The following is a 23,544-nucleotide window of genomic DNA, read 5'->3' as shown; positions in this document are numbered from 1 at the left end:
CTTCTGGTGAAGCCTGCATTATTTTATGTTCATAAATGCTTTCTTTCAAATCAAAAAGAATTTTTACCTGTCCTTTCATAAAATGTCAGAAATGTACTTCCTTAACAAAAATCAGCTTTTTTGGACGAGGTTCTGTTACTGGCGAGACTTACTCCTGAAGCCACGTGACTTTATGCATAGGAAGCAGAATAAATACTGAAATGCTGTTCTTTTCCCTGCTTCTTTCACCAGCATTTTGTCCGATGGATGAATGGCAGCTGTATAGAATGCCCTCCTCAGAAGGGGGAGGAAGAAGAACTCGTTGTAATAAGCTTTTACGATGATATCTCCCTGAACCCTCAGATAATTGAACAAGCTGTCATGATCCCCCAAAATGTCCACAGGATTCTGATCAGTCTCATGAAGTACCTCCAGAAATGGAAGAGGTATCGACCTCTCTGGAAGTTGGACAAAGCCATCGTGATGGAGAAATTCGCCTCCAAGAAACCTCCTTGTGTGTCCTATGATGCAAAGTTGCAGTTCTATTCCAAGATTGCCCAAGAAGTCATGCGCCACCCCTTAGTTAAGGACGAGCATTGCATCCGGCTGCAGCTGGGGCCTCTGGCGAACACGGTGCAGGAAAACGCCAGGTCCTGGGTGACCTCGTTGGGAAAGCTTCTCAACGAGTCGGCCAGGGAGGAACTCTATCACCTCCACGAAGAGATGGAGGTATCGCTGGGTTTAATTACACTACTTCTCGTGAAAATCACGTCTCCGTTGGGGACTGTGTTTTCTAGGTTTATTTGCTGTCCTTTGACCTCTCTTTTGCAGAGCCTGGCCAAAAACCTGAAGAAGAGCCCCAGTACCCTTGAAGACCTCAAGTTTGTCCTTGCAACGATTGCAGAAATTAGAAGTAAATCTTTGGTCATGGAACTGAGATACAGGGATGTCCAGGAGCGATACCGCACCATGGCAATGTATAATCTCTTTGTGAGTGAACAGTTTCTTTAAAAGGATTTTTTTTTAATGTGTATTTATCTGAGAGAGAGAGAGAGAACATGCATGAGAGGGGCAGAGAGAGAGGATCGGAAGCGGGTTCCGTGCTGAAAGCAGAGAGCCCGACGCCGGGACCGAACCCGCGAATGGTGAGATCGTGACCTGAGCCGAAGTCAGACGCTTAACTGACTGAGCCACCCAGGCGCCCCCTGGATTTTCTTAAGCATTTTTACAGTTGGGTTGAATTCTAAGACCCTTGTCAGAAATACTTCTCAACGATGACTTTAAGTAATAAAATTTAAATGTAGAGCAACCCCACAGTTATTCAGAATAATGAAAACAGATTATTTCTTGATCTGGTATGGCTCAGGTTGTATTTTTCTTTGGAGAGCGTGTCAATTCTCCCCCTCCCCTCCCCCTGTTTCTGGTGTTAATTTCCTTTAATAAAGGGCTTCCACAAAATAAGCGGGAGGGAGGAGAGTCGGAGAGGGTTAAGATAATAAAAGAGACGGGTAGCGGCACATAGCTGCCTTTATTACAGTTGCCTTTATTACAGTTGTTCAGGGTGGTTCGAAGGAACTTTAGAAGTCCCTGGAGGAGTTTGGGGGGGGCCTGGCCTCTCCCTGAAACTGTATACAAAATTTTGCATACTGTGCCTCACATTCACGCAGAAAGAGTCAGCTGGAGAAACAAACTAGAAGAAGCAAATAGCTGCCGTAAGTCCGCACTTGCATCCGACTTGTGTTGCAGCTTATGTTCCTTGACTGCTCTGAACACCTTCACTGAGCAGTCACCCTGAAAGCTAGAGATCCTCTCGCCATAAAATTGCACAGTATGCAAAATGTACACTTTTAGAATTAAAATAAAAGTTCCCAATTTTGTCTGTTTCCTTTAGTTTTTTACTTTTTCATTAAAAAGTTGTTTTTAAATGTTTTTATTTATTTTTGAGACAGAGAGAGACAGGGCATGAGCGAGGGAGGGGCAGAGAGAGAGGGAGACACAGAATCCGAAGCGGGCTCCAGACCGAGCTGTTGGCACAGAGCCTGACGCGGGGCTCAGCCTCACCAGCCGTGAGATCATGACCTGGGCCGAAGTCGGATGCTCAACCGACTGAGCCACCCAGGCGCCCCTTTTGTTTCCTTTATTAAGTAAAATTATTTGAGACTCCATTAGGGTCTGCTTATGTTGTCTGTGTGTCTCTTGGTTTCCTTCGAGTCATTTTGATGCTTACCTACCTGTTATTTCTGATTGAGTTCTGCACATTGTACATGACAAATTTGTAGAAAGAGTTGGAGGCTCCAGATGTTATATTTCATCAGGGGAGATTTCTTTTTGCTTCTGATAGACGGCACAGCTAGATGCATCAGCAAGCTAAGATAACCTTATTTCAATTAGAGATTAAGTTGAGCTGAAACTGGGTCCTAGTTTATGAAGGGCTTATCTGTCTACGGTATCTCTCTTTCTGTGTTATCTGCTTATTTTTAAAAATGATTTTATCCTGATTTTGTTTTCATCATAAATATATAGTTTTTCTTTCTTTCAAAAAATATTTATTTATTTTTGGGAGAGCACAAGCGAGGGAGGGGCAGAGAGAGGTGGACAGAGGACCTGAAGCGGGCTCTGCACTGACAGGCTGACAGCAGCGAGCCCGACGCGGGGCTTGAACTCACGAACTGTGAGATCATGACCTGAGCTGAAGTCGGGTGCTCAACCGACGGAGCCACCCAGGTGCCTCAAATATATAATGTTTCTAATTCAAGCAGTTTTTTTGTGGATTCAAATGACCGAGCCTGCTGTTGTCACAAGTGGAAATCCCTAGGCAGTAGCTTTGACCGGAATTTCAGTTCCAAATTTCTGGCCATTTATTGTTTGTCCTGTTTCTTTGTCAGCCTCCCGATGCAGAGAAAGAACTGGTTGACAACATTAAAAGCATGTGGTCAAATCTGTTCAATGAGTCCATGAATGTGGACCATTCTCTTGGGGGCATAAAGAGAACGTTCACAGAGGTACCTTTTAACATTTTTTACTTTCTGAGTAAAGATATGGACAAATGCCCATCGGGATAAATTAATGCAACCCTGCCCCTTGCAGATTACTCGAGGTGAAATATTAAACTACAAACAGCAGATAGAGGAATTTGCAAAGCGTTTTTATCGTGAAGGCCCTGGTTCTATTGGTGATGATCTTGATAAAGGTAAGAACGTTCACGTTGGGCTTCCTGAGGTAGCGGAGTATGTTTTGCTTAAGGATGTTATGGGACTATGGAATGGAGCAGTGGTTCTTAACCTTGCCTGGACACTGGGTTCACCTGAGGATCCTGATAAACCCGGTGACTCCTGGCGTCCAGATCCAAATAGTCTAATTCTCTTGTTCTGGGGGTGGGGGGTGATCCAGATGCCAAGACTTTTAAAACTCTCGTGGGAATCTAATGTGCAGCCCAAGTTGAGCCACTTAGAGGGATAATGTGAAGGAGGCACAATTTTCTCTTAAAAACTTTTTTTTAAATGTTTATTTATGAGAGAGAGACAGAAAGAGAGAGGGAGAGAGCGTGCGTGGGTGAGGGGCGGAGAGAAAGGGAGACACAGCATCCCAAGCAGCCTCCGGGGTCTGAGTCGTCAGCACAGAGCCCGATGTGGGGTGCAAATGCATGGACTGTGAGATCATGACCTGAGCCGAAGTCAGACGCTTAACCGACCGAACCACCCAGGCACCCCAGGAGACCGAATTTTCTAACTGGAGAGGTTTGCATATGGACCTGGCCGTCTGGTTTCCGTTAGAAAGAGAGATAAAGTTGTGGTAATTCTAAACGTGTCTTCCTGGATGGCTTCTATTTATTTACTTATTTGCCAGGAGTAGAACTTTTAGCCGTTTTTGAAAAGGAGCTCACGAGACATGAAAAGAACCGCCAGGAGTTGGCTAATGCGGAGAAACTTTTCGATCTTCCGATTACAATGTACCCAGAGCTGCTCAAAGTGCAGAAGGAGATGAACAACCTGAGGACCATTTATGACCTCTACGAAGCGCTGAAGGTGAGCGTCCGCCCACAGACCCCGCCTCCCTGAAGGCAGTGTGAGGTTGACTCGGCCAAGCGGGTTTTGGTGCCGCCGTAATTAAGAGCCCGGGGCGGATTTCATGGAAGCTCTCGCTTTGGCTCTTGGGAAGTAGTAACTGCCAGTGGATCCGGGGTCTCCATTTGGGGTGATGGGAAAGTTCTGGAGCTAGATGGGGGTGATGGCTGCACACCATGGTGAACGTACTCGACACCGCCGAATCGTACATTTGAAAGTGGTTAAAATGGTACATGCTGCGTTATGTGTATTTTTCCACAATAATAAAAAAGAAAATTCTCTTTGCTGGTTGGGGCTTGGTTAAGGAGTGGGGTGAACCATTTAAGAAATTACAAGAAATTAAAAGTAGCAGATAGCATGACATTTGGATGCCTCTCTTTAACATATGTTCCCGGTGCGAATTCGTACCATTCCTTTATTCATCCCTCTGTCTCTTCACTCTGTTCTGTACAGCCCAGTGCTGTGCTGGTTGGGAGTAGGGTCCAGAAAGGAGGTGCATCTGTTCATCCCACTCCTGCCCTTCTTGAACCCCCAGGAGAGGCTGACTGCGTTAGTCTGGGTTCTTCCAAGAAACAGAACCAATGGACACCAAACAGATTTATTATAAGGAATCGGCTTATATAGGAATGGAGACCAGAAGTCCCAAGGTCTGGGGTCAACAGGCTGGAGACCCAGGACAGCTGATGGGGTATTTCCAGCTCAGGTCTGAGCTTGAAGGCGGAAGACTGATGTCCCAGCTGGAAGACAGGCAGAGAGAGAGAGGATTCTCTCTCACTCAAGTTTTCTCTCTAGCCCTTCAGTGGATTGGATGAGACCCACCCACAGAGGGGAGGGAAATTACCTTTACTCAGGCCACTGTTTCAAATGTCAATTTTACCCAGAAACACCCTGGAAAACATTGTCCAGAATAATGTTTAACCAAATATCTGGGCACCTGTGGCCCAGTCAAGTTCACACATAAAATTAACCATCACACTGACCCATGAGAGAATCGCCATACCGCTCTGATATGTGACAGGAATATGGTAGACAGAGCGCCATGGGGCTCAGAGGGGGAAGGAGGTGGCCCAGGGAGGTGGCCTTTGAGCAGGACTCTGAATCAGTTTTTTCCCCGGCGTGGCCATTGGATTTGGGGCCCATCCTACCCCAACATGACCTCATCTTATATCTGCAAAGACCTGACTTCCAAATAAGATCACATTCTGAGGTCCCAGGGGGACATGAATTCTAGGTGGTGGGGGGGGGGCAAGCTTCAGCCCCCGTACACCCGGGAGTGGGATACACGGAGAAGAGGGGCCAAACCTGGAGCACTCCAGCATCGCATACCACGGGAAGATGCCTGAAAAGGAAGGGAGGACAGGGAGTGGCCTGGGAGGTAGGATAGGGGGCCAGACTGAAGAGCGTGAGGTCTCGGAAGCCGAGTGACGAAAGCGTTTCAGGGGGCGGGACTGTCAACCTGCCGTGCATCCGATCAAGTGGGAGGGCGATTAGCAGTGACCACCGCGTCTCACGTCACGGAAACCACTGTGACCTTGGAAAGAAACATCTCGATGGAGCGGTGGTCGTGGACGCCTGATTAGAGTGAGTCCGAGGGATTTGCCCACAAGAAAAGGAAGCACAGGTCCCCGCAAAGATGTTTACATGAATGTCCACGGCAGCTTTATTTGCAATAGCCCAGGACCAGAAAAAACCCAATACCCCCCAGGTGGATGGCTAAAGAAACTGTGGTACAGCCATCGCATGGAATGCTACTCAGTAGTAGAAAGGATTGGACTGCTGATGCACCGGGGCGACAACATGGACGGGTCTCAAAAATCTTGCTGAGATATAAGATCGTACATCCTGGATGATTCCATTTACCTAAAATTCTAGAACGGGCCAACGAAGTTATCACGGCAGAGAGCAGGGCAGCATTTGCCCGGGAATGGGAGGGGGGTTACAGAGAGGCGGGAGGAGAACTCCGAGAGCTACGAAGGAGTTCACGATCTCGACTGTGGTGACGGTCCCGTGCGTGTGCACACAGGCCAGAGTTTGCGACGTTGTGCACTTGGACACAACCAGTTGTGTCCGCACGCCAGCCGATCCTCGATAAAGCTTGAGGAAGAGAGAATGGGAAGAGAGGAGTCAGAAACCCCGGATCTGGACAGCTTTTCCAATGTGTTTTGTTGCAAAGGGAAGCAGAGAACTGAGGAGCTGTGTGTGGAAGGGAGGAGGGGTCAGGGTAGTTTTTTTTAAGACGGGAGAAATTAGAGTGGGGGTTTGCATAGTGATCCAGTAAGGAGGAAACGTGGGTGAGAGGAGACAGAAGGGAGACTTCCTCGAATGATGTCTGGTGTCCATGAGTTGGTGGGAAAGGGTGGGGTTGGGACGTGGCCTCAGGTAGGAGGCGGGTGTGGTCATACGGGGAAGGCAGAGCGTGTGCATAGAGATGCTTCTAGTGGGAGATGTTGAACGTTCGGTTATGATTGTGTCGGTCTCCCCGGGGACGTGCACAGCAAGATCATCAGCGGAGATGAGGGCAGGGGGGTGGCTGGTTGAGGCTAACAACCTGGGAGAATAGGCCTCAAGGGAAAGCCGCATTAGGGCCCTGGATTTAGACGGAGGCCAGTGAGAGAGGCTGAGTGTCCTCCGCCGTCATGGTTGGCTGCCCTGGTGTAGGTGTTGAGCACTGAGGAACGTTGAGTGTCGAGGAGCGGATTTAACCACAGTTGTGGTTTTCCAAATGTACTTGGTGAAAGAAGGGACGAGAAAGAGTGGAGGGAAAAAGGCCTTGTAATGATTGCCAGGCTGTAGGTTCAGGCGTAGAAACTGCAAGAAGTACTTTGGTTTCTTTATGATTTCATTCTAATTTATCACTTACTGAATTTTTGCAAAAAAGAGGTAATACATTTGTGGGTGTCATCTCAAAATAATTCAGAAAGTGGGGCACCTGGGTGGCTCAGTCAATTAAGCACCCACCTCTTTGATCTTGGCTCAGGTCGGGATCTCACAGTTTGTGAGTTCAAGCCCCGCATCAGGCTCTGTGCTGACAGCTCTGAGCCTGCTGGGGATTCTTTCTCTCCCCCTCTCTCTCTGCCCCTCCCCTGCTTGTTCCCTCGCTCTCTCACAATAAATAAATAAACTTAAATAAATAATCCAGAAAGCTGTTTGAGCTTTTAATATCTTTTTAGAAGACCAAGAGGTGAAAAATAGTAAATGCATCTTCAGGTCCTTTATACCTAAGTCAAAAACAATTACCATGTGTATATTTCATCAATTAACACAGTTTTCTGTGAAATACATTTTGTGACTCGAAGCAAATCCGTCAAGCCTGGATGTCACCGGTTGCAAATGCAAATGTTTCGAGATGGTGAATTTCACGCAAGACAGTACTTCTTATGTTAAATCTCAGGAAAATACATCATGGAAAATCTTTTGGGTGTGATAATCAGGAAGGATTATCTAAATTACGAGCGTTTTGGTTTCTGATTTTATACTTCTCATTTTCCTCCCTTGGAAAGGAAGACATACTTTTGGATTCCACACATCCTTAGAGACAGCATTATTTTGGCGGGGCCTTGAAAAAGTTGGAATTCTTTTGTTTGTATTTTGGAGCCTTTAACCAATCGTTGCTTTGTGAGTCTGAGGTTTTTGTGGCCAGATGGGTGATGATATCTGAAAAGGAGGGAGCATGACCACGTGTTGAGTAGCGGCTGTTCCGGTCAAAGGCAGTTTTGTTACTGGGACTATTTCTTGTCCGTTTCTAGGTTGCAAAAGAAGAATGGTCTCAGACCCTCTGGATCAACCTGAATGTTCAGTTCCTCCAGGAGGGAATTGACAGTTTTCTCAGGTCCCTCAGAAGGCTCCCCCGGCAGGTCCGAAACCTATCTGTGGCCTATCATTTGGAAGCAAAAATGAAGGCTTTCAAAGACTCAGTTCCTTTATTACTTGACTTGAAGCATGAAGCACTAAGAGACAGGTTTGTTTTGTCCTGTTGGCTGTTGTGGAAGGGGGGGGGGAGTTTTGGTTTAAAATCTATCCTTGCTTGGGTCTGATGACAAAGTACAAGGTTTCAACAGCAATGCAGAACGCTGAAATATGCAGGTAAGAGTTTTATGGTATTGTTTCCATGTGAAGTTTCTATTCAATTATCAGCTGTAAGGATTCTCCAATTTTTTAAACTTGTTTTTTTTTTAATCTTTTTTTTTTTTTTTTTTACAGTTTATTTCATTTATTTATTTATTTAGAGCGTGCGCATGCATGCCAGTGTGGGAGAGGCAGAGAGTGAGGGGGAGAGAGAGAATCCCAAGCAGGCTCTGCCCTGTCAGCTCAGACAGAGCCTGATGTGGCTCTTGAACCCACGAACCACGAGATCATGACCCGAGCTGAAGTCAAGGGACGGACACTCGACAGACTGAGCCACCCAGGTGCCCCTCTCCTATTTTCTTTTATTTTTTAAAAACAAACACTGCCAGATATAAACTCGCATTCGTGGATGCTTCATTCTTATGGTTTAGAAAAAATAGCAAGGGATCTAGATCAGCGCCATCCAGCAGAAACACATGACCCAGACATGTCATTTAAAATTTTTCCAGCAGCTGCACCAAAGAAGTAAAAGAAAACGGGTAAAAATAATTTTAGTAATATATTTTAACTAGCCCAATATATACAAAACATTATTTCAATCTGTAATCAATATGAAACATGACTCACAAGATATTTTATGCTCTTCTCCAAAAAATGTGTTGCAACCTGGCATGTATTTTACGCCTACAGAACCTTTCAGTCTGGACCCCCCCACAGCTCAGATGCTCGAAAGCGACACGTGACTTGTGGCTGCCATACTGGACAGAGCAGGTGTCACTAGAGGTCGCTGGTTTTTCAACGGAATAACCAGTCCTGAGGGTGCGATGGGGGAGATTCGCTCCTCATTTGTCCGTGATGGTCCAGACGTGGCCCCACACGGACAGGAATTAGTAGGAACTTTGTGAGTCCCGTTTTCTCTGCCGTGATCCTCTCTTCCTCCATCGTGTTTCCCAGCATGTGGGTAGAGAGTCACGGAATGGCATCCAGTGACGTCATTCTGCTCAGCAAGAAAGCCATGCCAGACAATTCCCTTCCAATCCTCGCGATGAGTGAGTAAGCCTCTCTTCGGTGCCAGGTGCGTCTCGGACATCTCTCTACACCCGTGGATCTCCCTTCAGCAGGTGCAGGTGGCCCTCAGGCCCGGGGCGACATGGGTTCCAAGCCCGTCTTTGTCACTGTTCTACAGGGCCACTTGGGCGCTCACTTTGATCTATGCATTCCTCAGTTTTCCCAACTAGATACAAGAGGTATTTTCTAGCTAAAGTTCCCTGTTCTTTTGACGCCACAACCCAGTGCTTCCTAGACTTAGATCGTTTCTTAACCATTTTTGTCCCATCTCCACCAATATCACGTATACTGTCACTACTCTGTTTGTTTCCCATCAGCTTATTCTTTTTTACTCGAGTGTGTTCCAAGAAGAAGGTTACACCACCATTATAAATGGGAAAACCAAAAGCTTTTGCCATGAATAGAAAGTAATTATAAAAATAAAAAACATTTAGGGCCTCCTGGGTGGCTCAATCGGTGAAGCGTCCGACTTCGGCTCAGGTCATGATCTCCCGGTTCGTGAGTTCGAGCCCCGCGTCGGGCTCTGTGCTGACGGCTCGGAGCCTGGAGCCTGCTTCCGATTCTGTGTCTCCCTCTCTCTCCTCCCCTCCCCCACTTGCACTGTCTCCCTCTCTCTCTCCAAAGTAAATAAACATTAAAATGAAAGTTAAAAAGAACACATTTAAAAAACTTTAGCTTAAAACTGTTGCCTGTGGCTCAGCCGGAGGCCTCCCCTGGACGCAAGGTGAATAACCGTGAAGAGGTGTTACAGCCCCAGCCGCACCGAGCTGACACATTCTCTTGGATGTAATCAAACAAATGGAGGGGAACTGCAAAGGGAACTCCTTTCTCCCTGGCGACTCAGAGTTACTCATGCGGTGACACCTGTGCCCCGTTCACCCCCCACCAGGGCTGTGATGCCCCCTACTTCATATCAGCCCCTGGCTTGGGCCTGAGAATACAGGGGAATGAACAGTAGATTCTCCTTTCTGACCATTTCTGGCTTGGGCGTTGTTTTTTAAGTTTTATTTTTTGGTGGATTTTTACAGTAAAATCTGTGATTCGGCGCTTAGTGCTTATATGCTGGATATGTGGCATTTTGCTGGTCCAGGACCACGTTTAGCTGTTTTATTATATTCATTGCATATAAACAGAACCGTTAAAAAAAAAAAAAAAAGGCGGGGCGCCTGGGTGGCTCAGTCGATTGAGCGTCCGACTTCGTTCGGCTCAGGTCATGATCTCGCCGTCTGTGGGTTCGAGCCCCGCGTCGGGCTCTGTGCTGACAGCTCAGAGCCTGGAGCCTGCTTCGGATTCTGTGTCTCCCTCTCTCTCTGCCCCTCCCTGACTCATGCTCTCTCTCTGTCTCAGAAATAAACAAACACTAAAAAAATTAAAAAAAAAATGCAAATCCATAGGCCAAATGCAAACCTTAAAAGAAGACCAGATCGGGTGGAGTGCTTTGCTGCTCAATGCTTCTGCGTGCACAGATCCTCCTGCCTATAGGGGATCCCTTCTTACTGTCTCCATCATTTGGTGGTTTTTCGCATAGCTCTGAAAGCAATTTGTGATTATTTAATGCACAGATTTGTGTTAGCGTGTGCTGGCCGTGTCCCCGAGGACGTGGTAGCGTTCCCGTGGGCAGGAGCCTTGCCCTTTGTCACGGGCACCTCTGACGGCTAGCCCACTGCCTGGCGCAGATCTAAGAGTGAGATAAATACTGACCAAATGCACGGCAGCTCACAGCTTTCACCGGGGTCTCAAACAGGCTGAGTGAGCCGACAGAGGTCAAGATCACTAGTCTCTATATAGACTCTGTGACGGAAGCAGGTTCCAAAAAGTCAAAAGCTGCCTATTTTCTTACGTGGTTGGGAAGACTAGCCATGCAAGAGTGTTTCTTGATGGAGGTTGTTTCCTGGGTTCGATTCTGGAAGCCAGGGGGATTTTGGAAAACTTTGGAGATGCGATTCCAATGATGTCCTCAATGAATGGGGTTCGTCCTGTGATTTAAGTGGGAATAATGAAATCCATCACTGAATCCAGGAAGCACAAGGGTTTTAATGCGGGTGCTTTCAGGCATTGGAAAGAACTTATGGAAAAAACAGGCGTAACGTTTGAAATGACAGAGACGTTCACCTTGGAGAACATGTTTGCCATGGAACTTCACAAACACACGGATGTTCTCAGTGAGATCGTAACGGCTGCCATCAAGGAGATCGCCATTGAGAAAGTAAGGCGGGTATAAAACAGCTTAGAAAAGAAAACTATTTTTATCTTAATTTATTTGAATTCCAGTATAGTTAACATACAGTGTTATTAGTTTCAGAGAATTATTTTTTTTTAATTATTATTTTTTTTAACGTTTATTTATTTTTGAGACAGAGCATGAACGGGGGAGGTCACAGAGAGAGGGAGACACAGAATCCGAAACAGGCTCCAGGCTCTGAGCTGTCAGCGCAGAGCCCGACGCGGGGCTCGAACCCACGGACCGTGAGATCATGACCTGAGCCGAACGAAGTCGGACGCTCAACTGACCAAGCCACCCAGGCGCCCCACAGAGAATTATTTTTTTAACGCCAAGAGAAAATTGTTTGTTCTAGTGCTTGTATTTGAGTAATAAAGAATTATTTGCTCTAGGGGAGTCTGGGTGGCTCAGTCAGTTAAGCATCTGGCTCTCTCTCTCTCTCTCTCTCTTTTACATTTATTTATTTTGGAGAGAGAGTGAGAGCGAGCGAGCACAAACAGAAGGGGACCAGAGAGACAGGGAGACACAGAATCTGAAGCAGGCTCCAGGCTCCGAGCCATCAGCACAGAGCCCGATGCAGGGCTTGAACCCACAAACTGCGGGATCATGACCTGAGCTGAAGTCGGATGCCTAACCGATTGAGCCATCCAGGTACCCCTTGTCTCTCTTAATTTCAGCCCAGGTCATGATCTCACAGTCCTAAGATTGAGGCCCAAGTCGAGCTCTATGCTGAGTGTGGAGCCTGCTTGGGATTCTCTCTCTCTGCCCCTCTCTCCTGCTAGTACTCTTTCTTTCTCAAAAACAACAAAGTAATAAAAAATGAAAACAAGAATTATTTGCTTAAGAAATAGGGCTTCTGCCTTGGTTAAATTTTTGTTGTTCTAAATTATCATTTCACCTCCAATGTATTTATTAAAGAAAGAATGGATGTTGATGGTACAAAACTGACAAATCACAATTCTGCCACCTGAAGATAATTATTTCAGCGTATATGTAAAAACGCAGGGGAGACACATGCATCCACATGCATATACACATATGCGCACACTATACAAATAGTCACACAAACGTGTCAACGTACCTGCACAGTGTATATACTCATATACATACATGCACATGCACGCACGTGTACATAAATGCTCCTACCACATAGACACAGGTACACGACACCATGTATACGTGTGCACATACGCATCATACACACATACACGTAAATAGCGATGCAGCTGCTTTCTGAAAATATAATCATAAGTAGGCATATTATTCTGTAATTTGATTTTCTTGCTTAACAGTAAACACGGGAGCAGGACCTCCCAGGTATGCAAGAGGCAGACTAGGAGACTTAGACCCTGGTTCTAGAGCCAAGTGAACTGGCCGAGCTGCTCTTTGAGCACCCAGTTCCCATCGCTCTAAAACGTGGGTAATAGCCCTTACTTCACTAGGGTGCTTTGGGCACCGAAGGTGATCACGTATGCAAGTGCTTGGTAAGTAATGACCAGGGTCACCGTGACAGGCTCTCCACTTACCTGGGAAACTGACACAGACTCTGGCTTGAGCAGTTGACCAAAGGCAAGCTCAGGAAGTTGCTGTGGGGTTTGGAGTTCTGTTTTTCCAACGTATGTGTCCGAACCACTCTTTTCGTATTCCTGACCAGGCTGTGAAGGAAATCTTGGACACGTGGGAAAGCATGAAGTTCACCGTGGTCAAGTATTACAAAGGCACACAGGAGCGAGGCTACATCTTGGGATCGGTGGACGAAATCATCCAGTGCCTTGACGACAACACGGTCAACCTCCAAAGCATCTCAGGAAGCAGATTTGTGGGGCCTTTTCTGCAAACTGTTCACAAATGGGAAAAAACACTTTCTCTAATAGGGGAAGTCATTGAGGTGAGAGAAAACCAGGAAAGCACTTTTGTATGAGAAGACTTTCTGCTCAGACACTGATGACTCTCTGACATACTTTTTCTGGGTTGATGTATTTTGGGGTGTGTGTGGGCACGATTACAGGAGTCCATCTGGGTTTTTATTTCAACAAATGCATTTTTAAATTCCACAATTCTTCTTTTTCATATGTCCCTATTCTTTTTTTTTTTATATAAAGTTTATTTTGTCTTTGAGAGAGACAGAGAAGTACGAGTGGGGGAGGGGCAGAGAGAGAGGGAGACAGAGAATCCTAAGCGGGCTCCGAGCTGTTGTGCAGAGCCTGACGAGGGGCTTGAACCCGCTCATCTGTCCCTATTCTTGTTTAATTCTGTCCTGTTCTTGTTGCCAGGATATACTTTTACCTCCTTTATCACACTGAAGAATTCAAACATATTTAAAGCCCTTTTCAGATTTCTCCATATTTATTCTTTTCTCAAGCCAGGATTTTCCTCTTTTTTGTGTGTGTACGTGACCATCTTTCATGGTAGTGGGTTTTTCTCTTTTGTGATTTATTTATTTTTAAAGTTCATCTCACATAACAGGTTTTTACCTGTGCTTGCTTCACTTTGTCACGTGTTTTTGCAGGTTGGCACTGAACAAGGTGGCTTGGGGCTTTCTTCTTTTGTGGGAGATACTAGTTCAGACCTCTGTGAGCAACCCAGGTTCATCTCACCATTTTTTAAAATGTTTATTTTTGAGAGAGAGAGAAAGACACAGAGCACGAGCAGGGGAGGGGCAGAGAGAGAGGGAGACACAGAATCCGAAGCAGGTTCCAGGCTCCGAGCTGTCAGCACAGAGCCTGACCTGGGGCCGGAACCCACAAATTGTGAGCTCATGACGTGAGCCGACGTTGGACGCTTAACCGGCTGAGCCACCGGGCGCCCCTCATCTCACCATTTTTGCTGTCTCTTTCCCCCTCCCCAGACTATAGGCAAGTGCCTGTTCCATGGGACTGGCTAGGGGGTGTGGTCCAGGCCCTCAGCCCTCTCACACGTGTGCTTCCTTCCTTTGCTTGCTTTTTTATTTTTTAATCTATGGCTTTTCATTAGGTAGGACATAGTACTGTTTTTTTTCTTTATTAAATGTTTTTTACAAAAGGGAAGTGAAATTTACATAACATGAAATTAATCGCTTTAAAGTGCACAATTTCATGGCCTTTAGTACATTCACAATGTTGTGCAACCATGCCCCTGACTAGTTCCAGAACATTTTCATCATCTCAGAAGAAAATCTCATACCCGTTAGAAGCAGTCACTTACGTTTCTCTGTCCCTCTAGCCCCTGGCCACCACTGATCTGTTTCCTGTCTGAATTAATCTATTTTGGACATTTCACACAAATGGAATCACGTAACGTGTGGCCTTCTGTGTCTGGCTTCTTTCACTTAGCGTCCTATTTTCTTTTTTAATTTTTTTAAAGTTTATTAATTTTGAGGGAGAGACAGAGTGAGTGAGCAGGGGCGGGGCAGAGAGAGAGGGAGAGAATGCCAAGCAGGCTCTGCGCCATCAGATGGAGCCCAGTACAGGGCTTGAACTCACAAACTGCAAGTTCATGATCTGAGCCCAAACCAAGAGTCAGACGCTAAACGGACTGAGCCACCCAGGGGCTCCACAGCGTCCTGTTTTCAAGGTTCATGCACGTTGTAGCGGGTATCAGTGCCTCATTCCTTTTTATGGCTGACTCATAAGTCCGCTGTGTGGAGAGACCACATTTTGGGTGTTCGTTCTTCCGTTGGCAGCCATTGGGTTATTTCCACCTCTTGGCTGATGAGCAGAGTTCTGCCGTGAGCATTCACGTACAACTATTTTTTGAGTCCCTGTTTTCGGTTCTGTGGGGTCTATGCCTTGTGGGTGCAGTCGTGCGTGGGTCACATAGCGTTTGGCTCAGCTTTTGCGTGGGCTTCTTTATGATCTGCCCTTTATTCCTCTCCTTAACGAGGCTCTCCAACCCCTGCTCACAACTAGAAGCTTCCTCCCTGTCTTGGGCTGCTGAAGAGTTTTCTTTTGCTTTTGAGTGTGGCCGTGTACCTTAAAATACATGGCTCTATTTTCTCCATCATTCTTGTGTATTTGGAAAGGAGGGTATGCACTCGCTCTGCCACCTTGCCTGGGAACACTTTTGACCTGAGTCGATGTGTATCTGTCCCGCGTTAGGGTGGGATTTTGCCATACGTACCTCGAGGTACCCATGCTGACGTTGACGTCGTGCATTTCCAGATTTGGATGCTGGTTCAGAGGAAATGGATGTATCTTGAAAGCATTTTTATCGGTGGAGACATCAGGTCGCAACTTCCAGATGAGGCGAAGAAGTTTGACAACATCGACAGAGTATTTAAAAGGGCAAGTGACTGGCTTCTATTTTGGTCGTGAAAGGACACTGATGAGAGATACTTTTACTTATGTTTCTGCATGTAGTATTTTGTCTATTAAGTAGCTTCTGAATTTCTTAAATCATTATATATGACCTTAATCCGTTCAGTAAAAATTTCTCTTGGGTATCAAGCCACTGGCATCTGGCACTGAAACTTTTTTGTATTTATTTTTCATTATAAAAGTAACACTTAAAAAGCCTGGAAAATGCGGAAAGGTAGAAAAAAATGTATCTTCCAGAGTTCCGTCACATTGACATGACCACTGCAGTATGCCATATGCTGCTTTTTTTTTTCCTGCGTACATGAATTTAAAAACACGACGATAACGACATTTTATATAATTTTCTCATAATTTTCTTTTGATGTTATAAGAAATGCACTTCATATGATGAAACTGAGAAGGGATTTGAATGCCTTTATATACCGTTCCATTGAGTGGCTTGACATTAGATGATTGTCGTCTAGTAATGAGACATCTTGTTCAAAGGGGAATTCGTTGCATTCATAAATAATCTGTGGGCTTGTGCCTCGTGCCTTTTGCACGTTTAGGATGAATATCTTACGAGGGGCTGTTGGAAGGTAAATTGCCCGTGAAGGCGTAGTGCTCAGTGCAGAGTCCTTCCAGGAAAGGGTTGTGTCCGTCATCACTGCCCCTAGTAATTAGGGGTGGGGGTTTTAACCCAGAGCCTCGGGGCTGTGCTGCTCAGCGGTCTGCAGTGCTCTCCAGTTAGGAGGGGCTGGTTCACATTTGGGTCTCCTTTATCCATTAGAGTTTATAACATTTTCTTATTCATTTGCATAAGCTTTTTTTTAAACTTAAGAAAAAATCACACGATGGATACCTATTTATTATAGAAGGATTTAGATACTATAAAAAAAGTAAAAGAAAAAAAGGCAAAAAATACCTACAATCTCATACCCAAGATTACCATGTTGACAGTTTAACATGTATCTTTCCAGAATTTGTTCATTCCTATGTAAACACATACATAAACATTATAAATAAATATTCCATAAAATAACATCATTCTTACCCATGTGATCATTTAAAATTTTTTTTAAACATTTTTGACATATCTGTCCATAGGTGAACATCTAAACGATCACTTACAGCCAGTGACTGACCTAAGTTCCTATTCCTGGACGTTTAGGATAGTTCCCTTCCCCCTCCCCCCTTGGCCATTCTGAAGGGTGCTAGTGAACGTTCCGGAACATACGCGCTGCCCAGAGCAGACGTGCCGCTTTCATCCATCCAGCCCACGTGCCCCGAGGCTCTTCCGTGGGCAGGCGCTGGTGCTGGCGCGCGGGGCCTGTCCGTGAGCAAAAGAGCTTAAAAACCTCTACCCCAGACCGCTGGCCTTCTAGGGGGAAGGAGGACAAAGTGAACACCGGAAATAAGTAAACGGCGCGTAGTTCGCTGGGAGGTGCTCGGGGGATGCTTATTTAAACGTGCCACGTTTCTGCCGCGTTGGGCCCCGGAGGGCTGCGGTCCGGGTGTCTGTTGGTTCTGTCGTCTGTCGAGCCGGCGCCGAGCGGCGATCCCGCTGGCCCGGCCCGACGGCTCCCCTCTCGCCCTCGTGCAGATCATGGGCGAGACCTTAAAGGACCCCGTGATCAAGAGATGCTGCGAGGCCCAGAACCGGCTGGGCGACCTGCAGAACATCAGCGAGGGCCTGGAGAAGTGCCAGAAGAGCTTAAACGACTACCTGGACTCCAAGAGAAACGCTTTCCCGAGGTTCTTCTTCATTTCTGACGACGAGCTGCTCAGCATCCTCGGGAGCAGCGACCCGCTGTGCGTCCAGGAGCACATGATCAAGGTGCGCCCCCCGCCGCCCCGCCGGAAGCCGCCGCGGAAGCTCCGCAGCCGCGGTTCGCTCCGTCCCAGATCCCCGAACCGCTGCGGGCGCGGGGGGGGCGGGCGCTCGGTCCGTCAAGCGACCGGCTCTTGGTCTCGGCTCAGGTCGTGATTTCATGGTTCGTGGGCTCGAGCCCCGCATCAGGCTCTGTGCTGAGTGTGGACTGAGCTTGTGATTCTCTCTCTCTCTCTCTCTCTCTCTCTCTCTCTCTCTCTTTCTATCCCTCCTCCGCTCACTCTCAATCTCGCAAATAAATTTAGAAAATAGTTTAAAAAAAATTAAAGACAGAAATGGTGCTGGGCTTTCATCTGAAACATAAATCTGATGAAATGCACTATAGTCTGAAATTACAAAAAATCCCACTGTTGTTTGTTGCTCTTTTTCTATAGCCCCAAAACACTTTTCTTTTCTTTTTTTTTTTTTTTGGAGAAACTAAAAAGAATATAGCAATGCACAAAGACTAACATAATAAGCAGAGAGGTGGTACAGGACAGTGCTTCGGCATGTGGACTCTGGACTCAGATTGCCTGGGTTCAAATCCCAGGTCTACACAGATTTGCCGTGTGACTTTTGGCAAGTTACTTAACCCCTCTGGGCATCAGGTTCCTGTCTGCAAATGGGGAAAACCCAATAGTTACCTGCTTCAGTGGAGTTGTTCTTAAGATGAAATGAGTTCGTATGTGTAAAGTACTCGGTGACCGTCTCATAATGTTGGCTAACATTACCTTATCCACCACCCAGAATTGACTGGTAACTAACTTGTTACCAGTTAGTCCTGTTTGCTTCTCTACACCCTCTTCGCGAGACAAAGCTGTAGAGAGAAAGTTGCCATCCTCTTTGCCCCCATCACAATCCTTACTCCCCCTTCAAGAGGCAGCCACTGTCATGACTTTGCAGTGATTCGTTCCAGCCCATTTTCATACTTGTACATAAACGCATGTGTATCTGCGAACAATACCGACTGGCAGGAAACGCAACAGATCAAACTGTCTCTGGTGATAGACGGCTAGAGCATGGCCAGAACGAATCTTGATCAGCTGGTCAAAGCTGTATATTTAGTATCAGCCCTCGGGTAGGGCTTCCCAGCTGTGGCAGTGTTGGTCACTGGGCCAGATAATTCTTGGCTCTGTGTGTGTGCGCGTGTGTATCGGGGATTGGGGGCTGTCCTGTACGCTGTGGGACGCTCAGCAGCATCCCTGGCCTCTACCCACCAGACGCCAGGAGCATCGCTCTCCGGTTACGACAACCAAAAATGTCTCCTGATGTTGCCCAGTGTCCCCTGGGGGCAGAATCATTTGTGGCTTTGAATCGGTGTTGTGGAATAATTCCTTTATTCCAGATAAACAAAGCGTTTGGGATCAAGTACGTAACTCCATACTTTCCCTTTAGTTAATGCGGATTTCCTTCCTAAACCAAAATTTGTGTCTTTGATTTTTGTCTTTTTTTTCTCAAAGGGGAGATGTGTGTGTGTGTGTGTGTGTGTGTGTGTGTGTGTGTGTAATTTTTTTATTTAAAAAAATTTTAATCTTTATTTTTGAGAGAGAGAGAGAGAGCGAGCGAGCATGAGCGGGGGAGGGGCAGAGAGAGAAGGAGGCACAGAATCCGAAGCAGGCTCCAGGCTCCCAGCTGTCAGCACAGAGCCCAACACGGGGCTTGAACTCACGGACCATGAGATCATGACCTGAGCCGAAGTCAGATGCTTAACCGACTGAGCCACCCTGGCGCCCATATATATGTATATAATGTTTGTTTATTTTTGAGAGAGAGAGAGAGGGAGAACAAGCGGAGGAGGGGCAGAGAGGGAGAGAGAGGATCTCAAGCAGGCTCCAGCCTAGATCAGAGCCGGATGCAGGGCTTGATCCCACAAACCACGAGATGACGACCTGAGCTGAAATCAAGAGTTGGAGGCTTAATCGACTGAGCCACCCAGGCATCCCGGAAGAGGTTTATATTTTGTTACCACTTTCAAAAAAAAAATATTTTACTGTTTTATATCGTAATACTTCATTTACCAGTGGCCCCTTTTGCAGACCCTCTGGCTTTATTGTTTAAAGCCTGTTGCCTTTTCCTTCTCCTCTCTGACACGCAGAGTGCCTAGTCTTATACCCTGGGTCCTGAAAGACTCATTCCCCCCCCCCCGAGTATCATTCCGGATCAAGAACAGTGCTGACAGGCAACAAATGGCCAGTGTTGAATGTGCTGGAGGCCTATCTTGCACGGTGTTTGAGGTGACCCTTCCGACCTCATCTTGTAAGTGCCATGATTACGTCTCTTCCAGGCTGAGAGAGGAGAAGCAACTTGTCCAAAGTCACCCAGCTGGGCTGTGGGGGAGGGGTTCAGGCACGTCTCTGACTCCTCAGCCCTGGGCCGTTTTGTCACCGGGCCTCTTCTGTCCAGATACCTCTCTGTACCCGCATGTGCTCTAGAATCTCGCGTGTGGGGAGGGAGTGCGTCTTCTTTTCCTTCCCTTTCCTTTTTAGCCCCAAACAGACCTTCGCACAGTGCGGGATAGACGCGCGCACCCAAAGCGTGCTGCTGGAATGAGCAGCTGGGCGAGCGGACGCCGATTTGGTGCTGGCGTCCCGGGGGCTCCCGTGCGTGGTGGGGGGCTGGCTGCGGGCCGTTCTTGGGCTCCACCGTCCAGCGCCCGGATCGCAGAGTGGACTCTCCCCTGTGTTGCAGATGTATGACAACATAGCACTGCTGAGGTTTAATGACGGGGACGGTGGAGAAAAGCTGGCGTCCGCCATGATCTCAGCAGAGGGCGAAGTCATGGAGTTCCGGAAGGTCATACGGGCCGAGGGGCGCGTGGAGGACTGGATGACAGCGGTTTTGAACGAAATGCGGAGGACCAACCGGCTGATTACCAAAGAGGCTATTTTTAGATACTGTGAAGACAGAAGCAGGTAGGGTCGTAACTGTGAACGTGTGTCACTTTATTCTATTAGCAGTCATAATGGATTAATATTAAAGGCTTGGGGTAGATTGAGTGACATTCCAAATGAAGTTTTCTTTTCTTGGAATAGCTAAGTTAGCCCGCGCCTTGTCCGTCTTTCAAGGATCGCCTAACTCAGGACTTCTCAAAGTGCGGTACTGGGGGCTTGTGACAAATGCAAATTCCTGGGACGGACTCCACCTCAGCCCCACGGGGCCATCTGTGTATCTTATAAGCTCCTCCCCGGGGATTCTGAGCACGCTCAGGCGTGGGAACCACTGACCTGGTGACCCGACAGAAACCAGGTGTTCAGTAGGGTTCATCCGTGTAAAGTCGTTTCTAAGATATTTAACCGATGTCAAGCACGCCTTGATTTTTCTGGCCTGAGCAGCTTCCAGGCACCAAGCTGAGCCACGCCTGCCTCTCATCGAGAAAAGGGCTGGCTTTAATGTGTGGTACATACGACATCTTTGGATGACTTGTGCCATTAGATTTAGGCGGGACTCCCAGGAATATATTTGGCAGGGCCTTGATGGCAGACATAAAATCTCCATTATTATTTTAGGAGTGCTGTCCCTTTGACTTTAGACACTGAAAAAACATCTAGTTAAATAAATGATCAGAGAATAGCATTATAGTTGGATCGTTATGATCCTATTTTTTAGGTGCTATAAAAATTGGCTTATGTCCTTATGTATATCAAGTATACGTAGATATCTTCAGTAGTGTGCCAGTCATCAAGCTGGTTTTCTGAAGCAAACAAACAAAAAACCTTTGATTTAGAGAGTTTGTCAATTTACATAGTGTAGATACTCCCACCATGGCTGATTTCAAAGCTAGCGGAGTAATGGAAGTGGTTTGAACATCAGCCTGCAAAATTCCCGAGTATTTGGCAGTAAACTCTTGTGAACTGGTAGGAGGCAGCTCCTGTACGTTATCAGCCATATTCATTAATTGACCTACTATTAATCGGATTCCTGCTCTGAGCTGATCGCTGTGCCAGATGCTCATACAAAACTGAACGAGACAGAAATCACCGGCCCCCAGGAGAGGTGATCACGGAGCATTCTGCAGTCTCCTTAATGACCCCAGATCAGAAGAAGTTTACACCAGTGTTAGTTTTCTCGACATCATAACTGCCACGTTGCCAGGGTGCTGCTGTGTGTCACAGCGTGTGGTTGGTGGGAGACAGGGAAGGGAACCCGATGTGTCTGTATTACTCCTTTCCTCCCCAAATCCCCTCCGCTCGGGCACTGTCGTTTCTAATGACAAGGGTGACTAGTTGAAATGAGTGCATTGGTTTATTTGAGCAGACGTGTTTTGGCTTCACTGAGAAGACAGGCCCAGGGATACACAGCCCCAGAAAGCACCCCCGTCCCGGGATTTGCCAGACGCCATCATGGTCACCTTAGCTGTGCCCTGAGTCACGTTATTTTCTCTGCTCGGCTTGCTTCTGCCTCTCCTGATTTCCAGCTTCCCAGGTTCCCCATCACCTTTATCTAGTGTGCAGGGGTCATAATTATAGATACTATTTAGGTTTTCGAGGTGCCATACAACTTTAAAGCAAGGTGGTAAAGCCTGATCTTTTTTTTGTTTTAAATACACTTTTAAATTTATTTTGCAATTAATTGTATGTCATCAGGATAATGACGTAGTAATTCACAGTCACTTTTCCTGGATTGGAACTTAGAGCTCTGGGTCTGTTATTTTTTTTTTTAATTTTTAACGTTTATTTTTGAGGGAGAGAGAGACCGAGAATGAGCAGGGGAGAGACAGAGAGAGAGAGACAGAGACACAGAATCCGAAGCAGGCTCCAGGCTCTGAGCTGTCAGCACAGAGCCTGAGGTGGGGCTCGAACCCATGAACTCTGAGATCACGACCTGAGCCGAAGTCAGACGCTTCACGGACTGAGCCACCCAGGCGTCCCCAAAATGTAGACATTCTCATAACGTTCCCGTAATATGAAGTCATTCTGAAAGGTCTATAAAGGCGTCTTTTCAAAACGATCTAGCAGCTCCCTACACGGTCAGCTGTCACGGTCTCATGTGCGCGTGTGGTCGGCTCGGGCTTTTCCTGTCTATCCGGGAGACTTCTTGCCATCTGCTTGCCTAGAGCCCTTCCTTTGCCTTTGCCCATTCCAGATCAAAGAACTAAATTCTTCCAGGGGCTGTTGTCTGGTACCAGTCCCTCGAGCAGGCGCGCTGTTTCCCCTTTAGAGTCGACTGGATGCTCCTGTACCAGGGGATGGTGGTGCTGGCCGCCAGCCAGGTGTGGTGGACGTGGGAAGTGGAGGATGTCTTCCGCAAAGTGCAGAAAGGGGAGAAGCAGGCCATGAAGGACTATGGCAAGAAGATGCACGAGCAGATTGACCAGCTGGTCACTCGGATCACCATGTCCTTAAGCAGAAACGACAGGAAGAAATACAACACGGTCCTCATCATCGACGTTCACGCTAGAGATATAGTCGACTCCTTCATAAGAAGCAGGTGAGGCCCTTCCGGGGCGCCGGTGTCTCACGGCGCGTCCGGCCCCGCGCTTCGTCTCGCCGCCTCTCTGACCGCGTCTCCCGCTTGTCACCTTCCAGCATCCTCGATGCCCGGGAGTTTGAATGGGAAAGTCAGCTGCGGTTTTACTGGGACCGGGGGCCGGATGAGCTGAACATCCGCCAGTGCACCGGCACCTTCGGCTACGGATACGAGTACATGGGTTTGAACGGGAGGCTGGTCATTACGCCGCTCACAGACCGGATTTACCTGACCCTTACTCAGGTGACTGGCCTCCTGGACCTTGTGGTTATCGGCTGCCTGTGGTTACGGGTGTCTCGCTGAGCAGGATTAGGGTGATCGGAGACACTGTACCGGGTTGACCCGTGTCCCCTCCCTCCCGATTGACGTCCGCTCGGAACCTCACAAGGTGACCCTATTTAGAAATGGGGTCTTTGCGGATTTAATTAGTCAGGGGTTGGGAACACCCTGGATTAGGGCCCTGTAGCCAATGACTGGTGTCCTTGTGAGAAGAGGAGAGGACACGGAGATACAGGAAAGGTGATGTTAAGAGAGGCC

At 47.2% G+C, this 23,544-nt stretch overlaps 1 protein-coding gene across 1 annotated transcript in view; it reads left to right on the top strand.

Moving 5' to 3' along the window:
- DNAH10 (dynein axonemal heavy chain 10) overlaps nucleotides 1–23,544 on the top strand; it is a 150,885-nt gene that overhangs the window by 60,125 nt on the left and 67,216 nt on the right. Inside the window, exons 20-32 of the mRNA XM_060612080.3 lie at nucleotides 232–708; nucleotides 811–969; nucleotides 2,865–2,981; nucleotides 3,067–3,169; nucleotides 3,826–4,004; nucleotides 7,790–8,001; nucleotides 11,229–11,382; nucleotides 13,052–13,285; nucleotides 15,537–15,659; nucleotides 17,275–17,508; nucleotides 20,230–20,453; nucleotides 22,699–22,968; nucleotides 23,067–23,250. Of these exons, the coding sequence (XP_060468063.3) occupies nucleotides 232–708; nucleotides 811–969; nucleotides 2,865–2,981; nucleotides 3,067–3,169; nucleotides 3,826–4,004; nucleotides 7,790–8,001; nucleotides 11,229–11,382; nucleotides 13,052–13,285; nucleotides 15,537–15,659; nucleotides 17,275–17,508; nucleotides 20,230–20,453; nucleotides 22,699–22,968; nucleotides 23,067–23,250 (2,670 nt within the window). The remainder of the gene's footprint in view (nucleotides 1–231; nucleotides 709–810; nucleotides 970–2,864; nucleotides 2,982–3,066; nucleotides 3,170–3,825; nucleotides 4,005–7,789; nucleotides 8,002–11,228; nucleotides 11,383–13,051; nucleotides 13,286–15,536; nucleotides 15,660–17,274; nucleotides 17,509–20,229; nucleotides 20,454–22,698; nucleotides 22,969–23,066; nucleotides 23,251–23,544) is intronic.

This window comes from Panthera onca, chromosome D3 (genome assembly GCF_046562875.1).
Source record: "Panthera onca isolate mPanOnc1 chromosome D3, mPanOnc1 haplotype 2, whole genome shotgun sequence".
Lineage (NCBI taxonomy): Eukaryota > Metazoa > Chordata > Mammalia > Carnivora > Felidae > Panthera > Panthera onca.
This window is presented reverse-complemented; position numbering and strand designations above follow the sequence as displayed.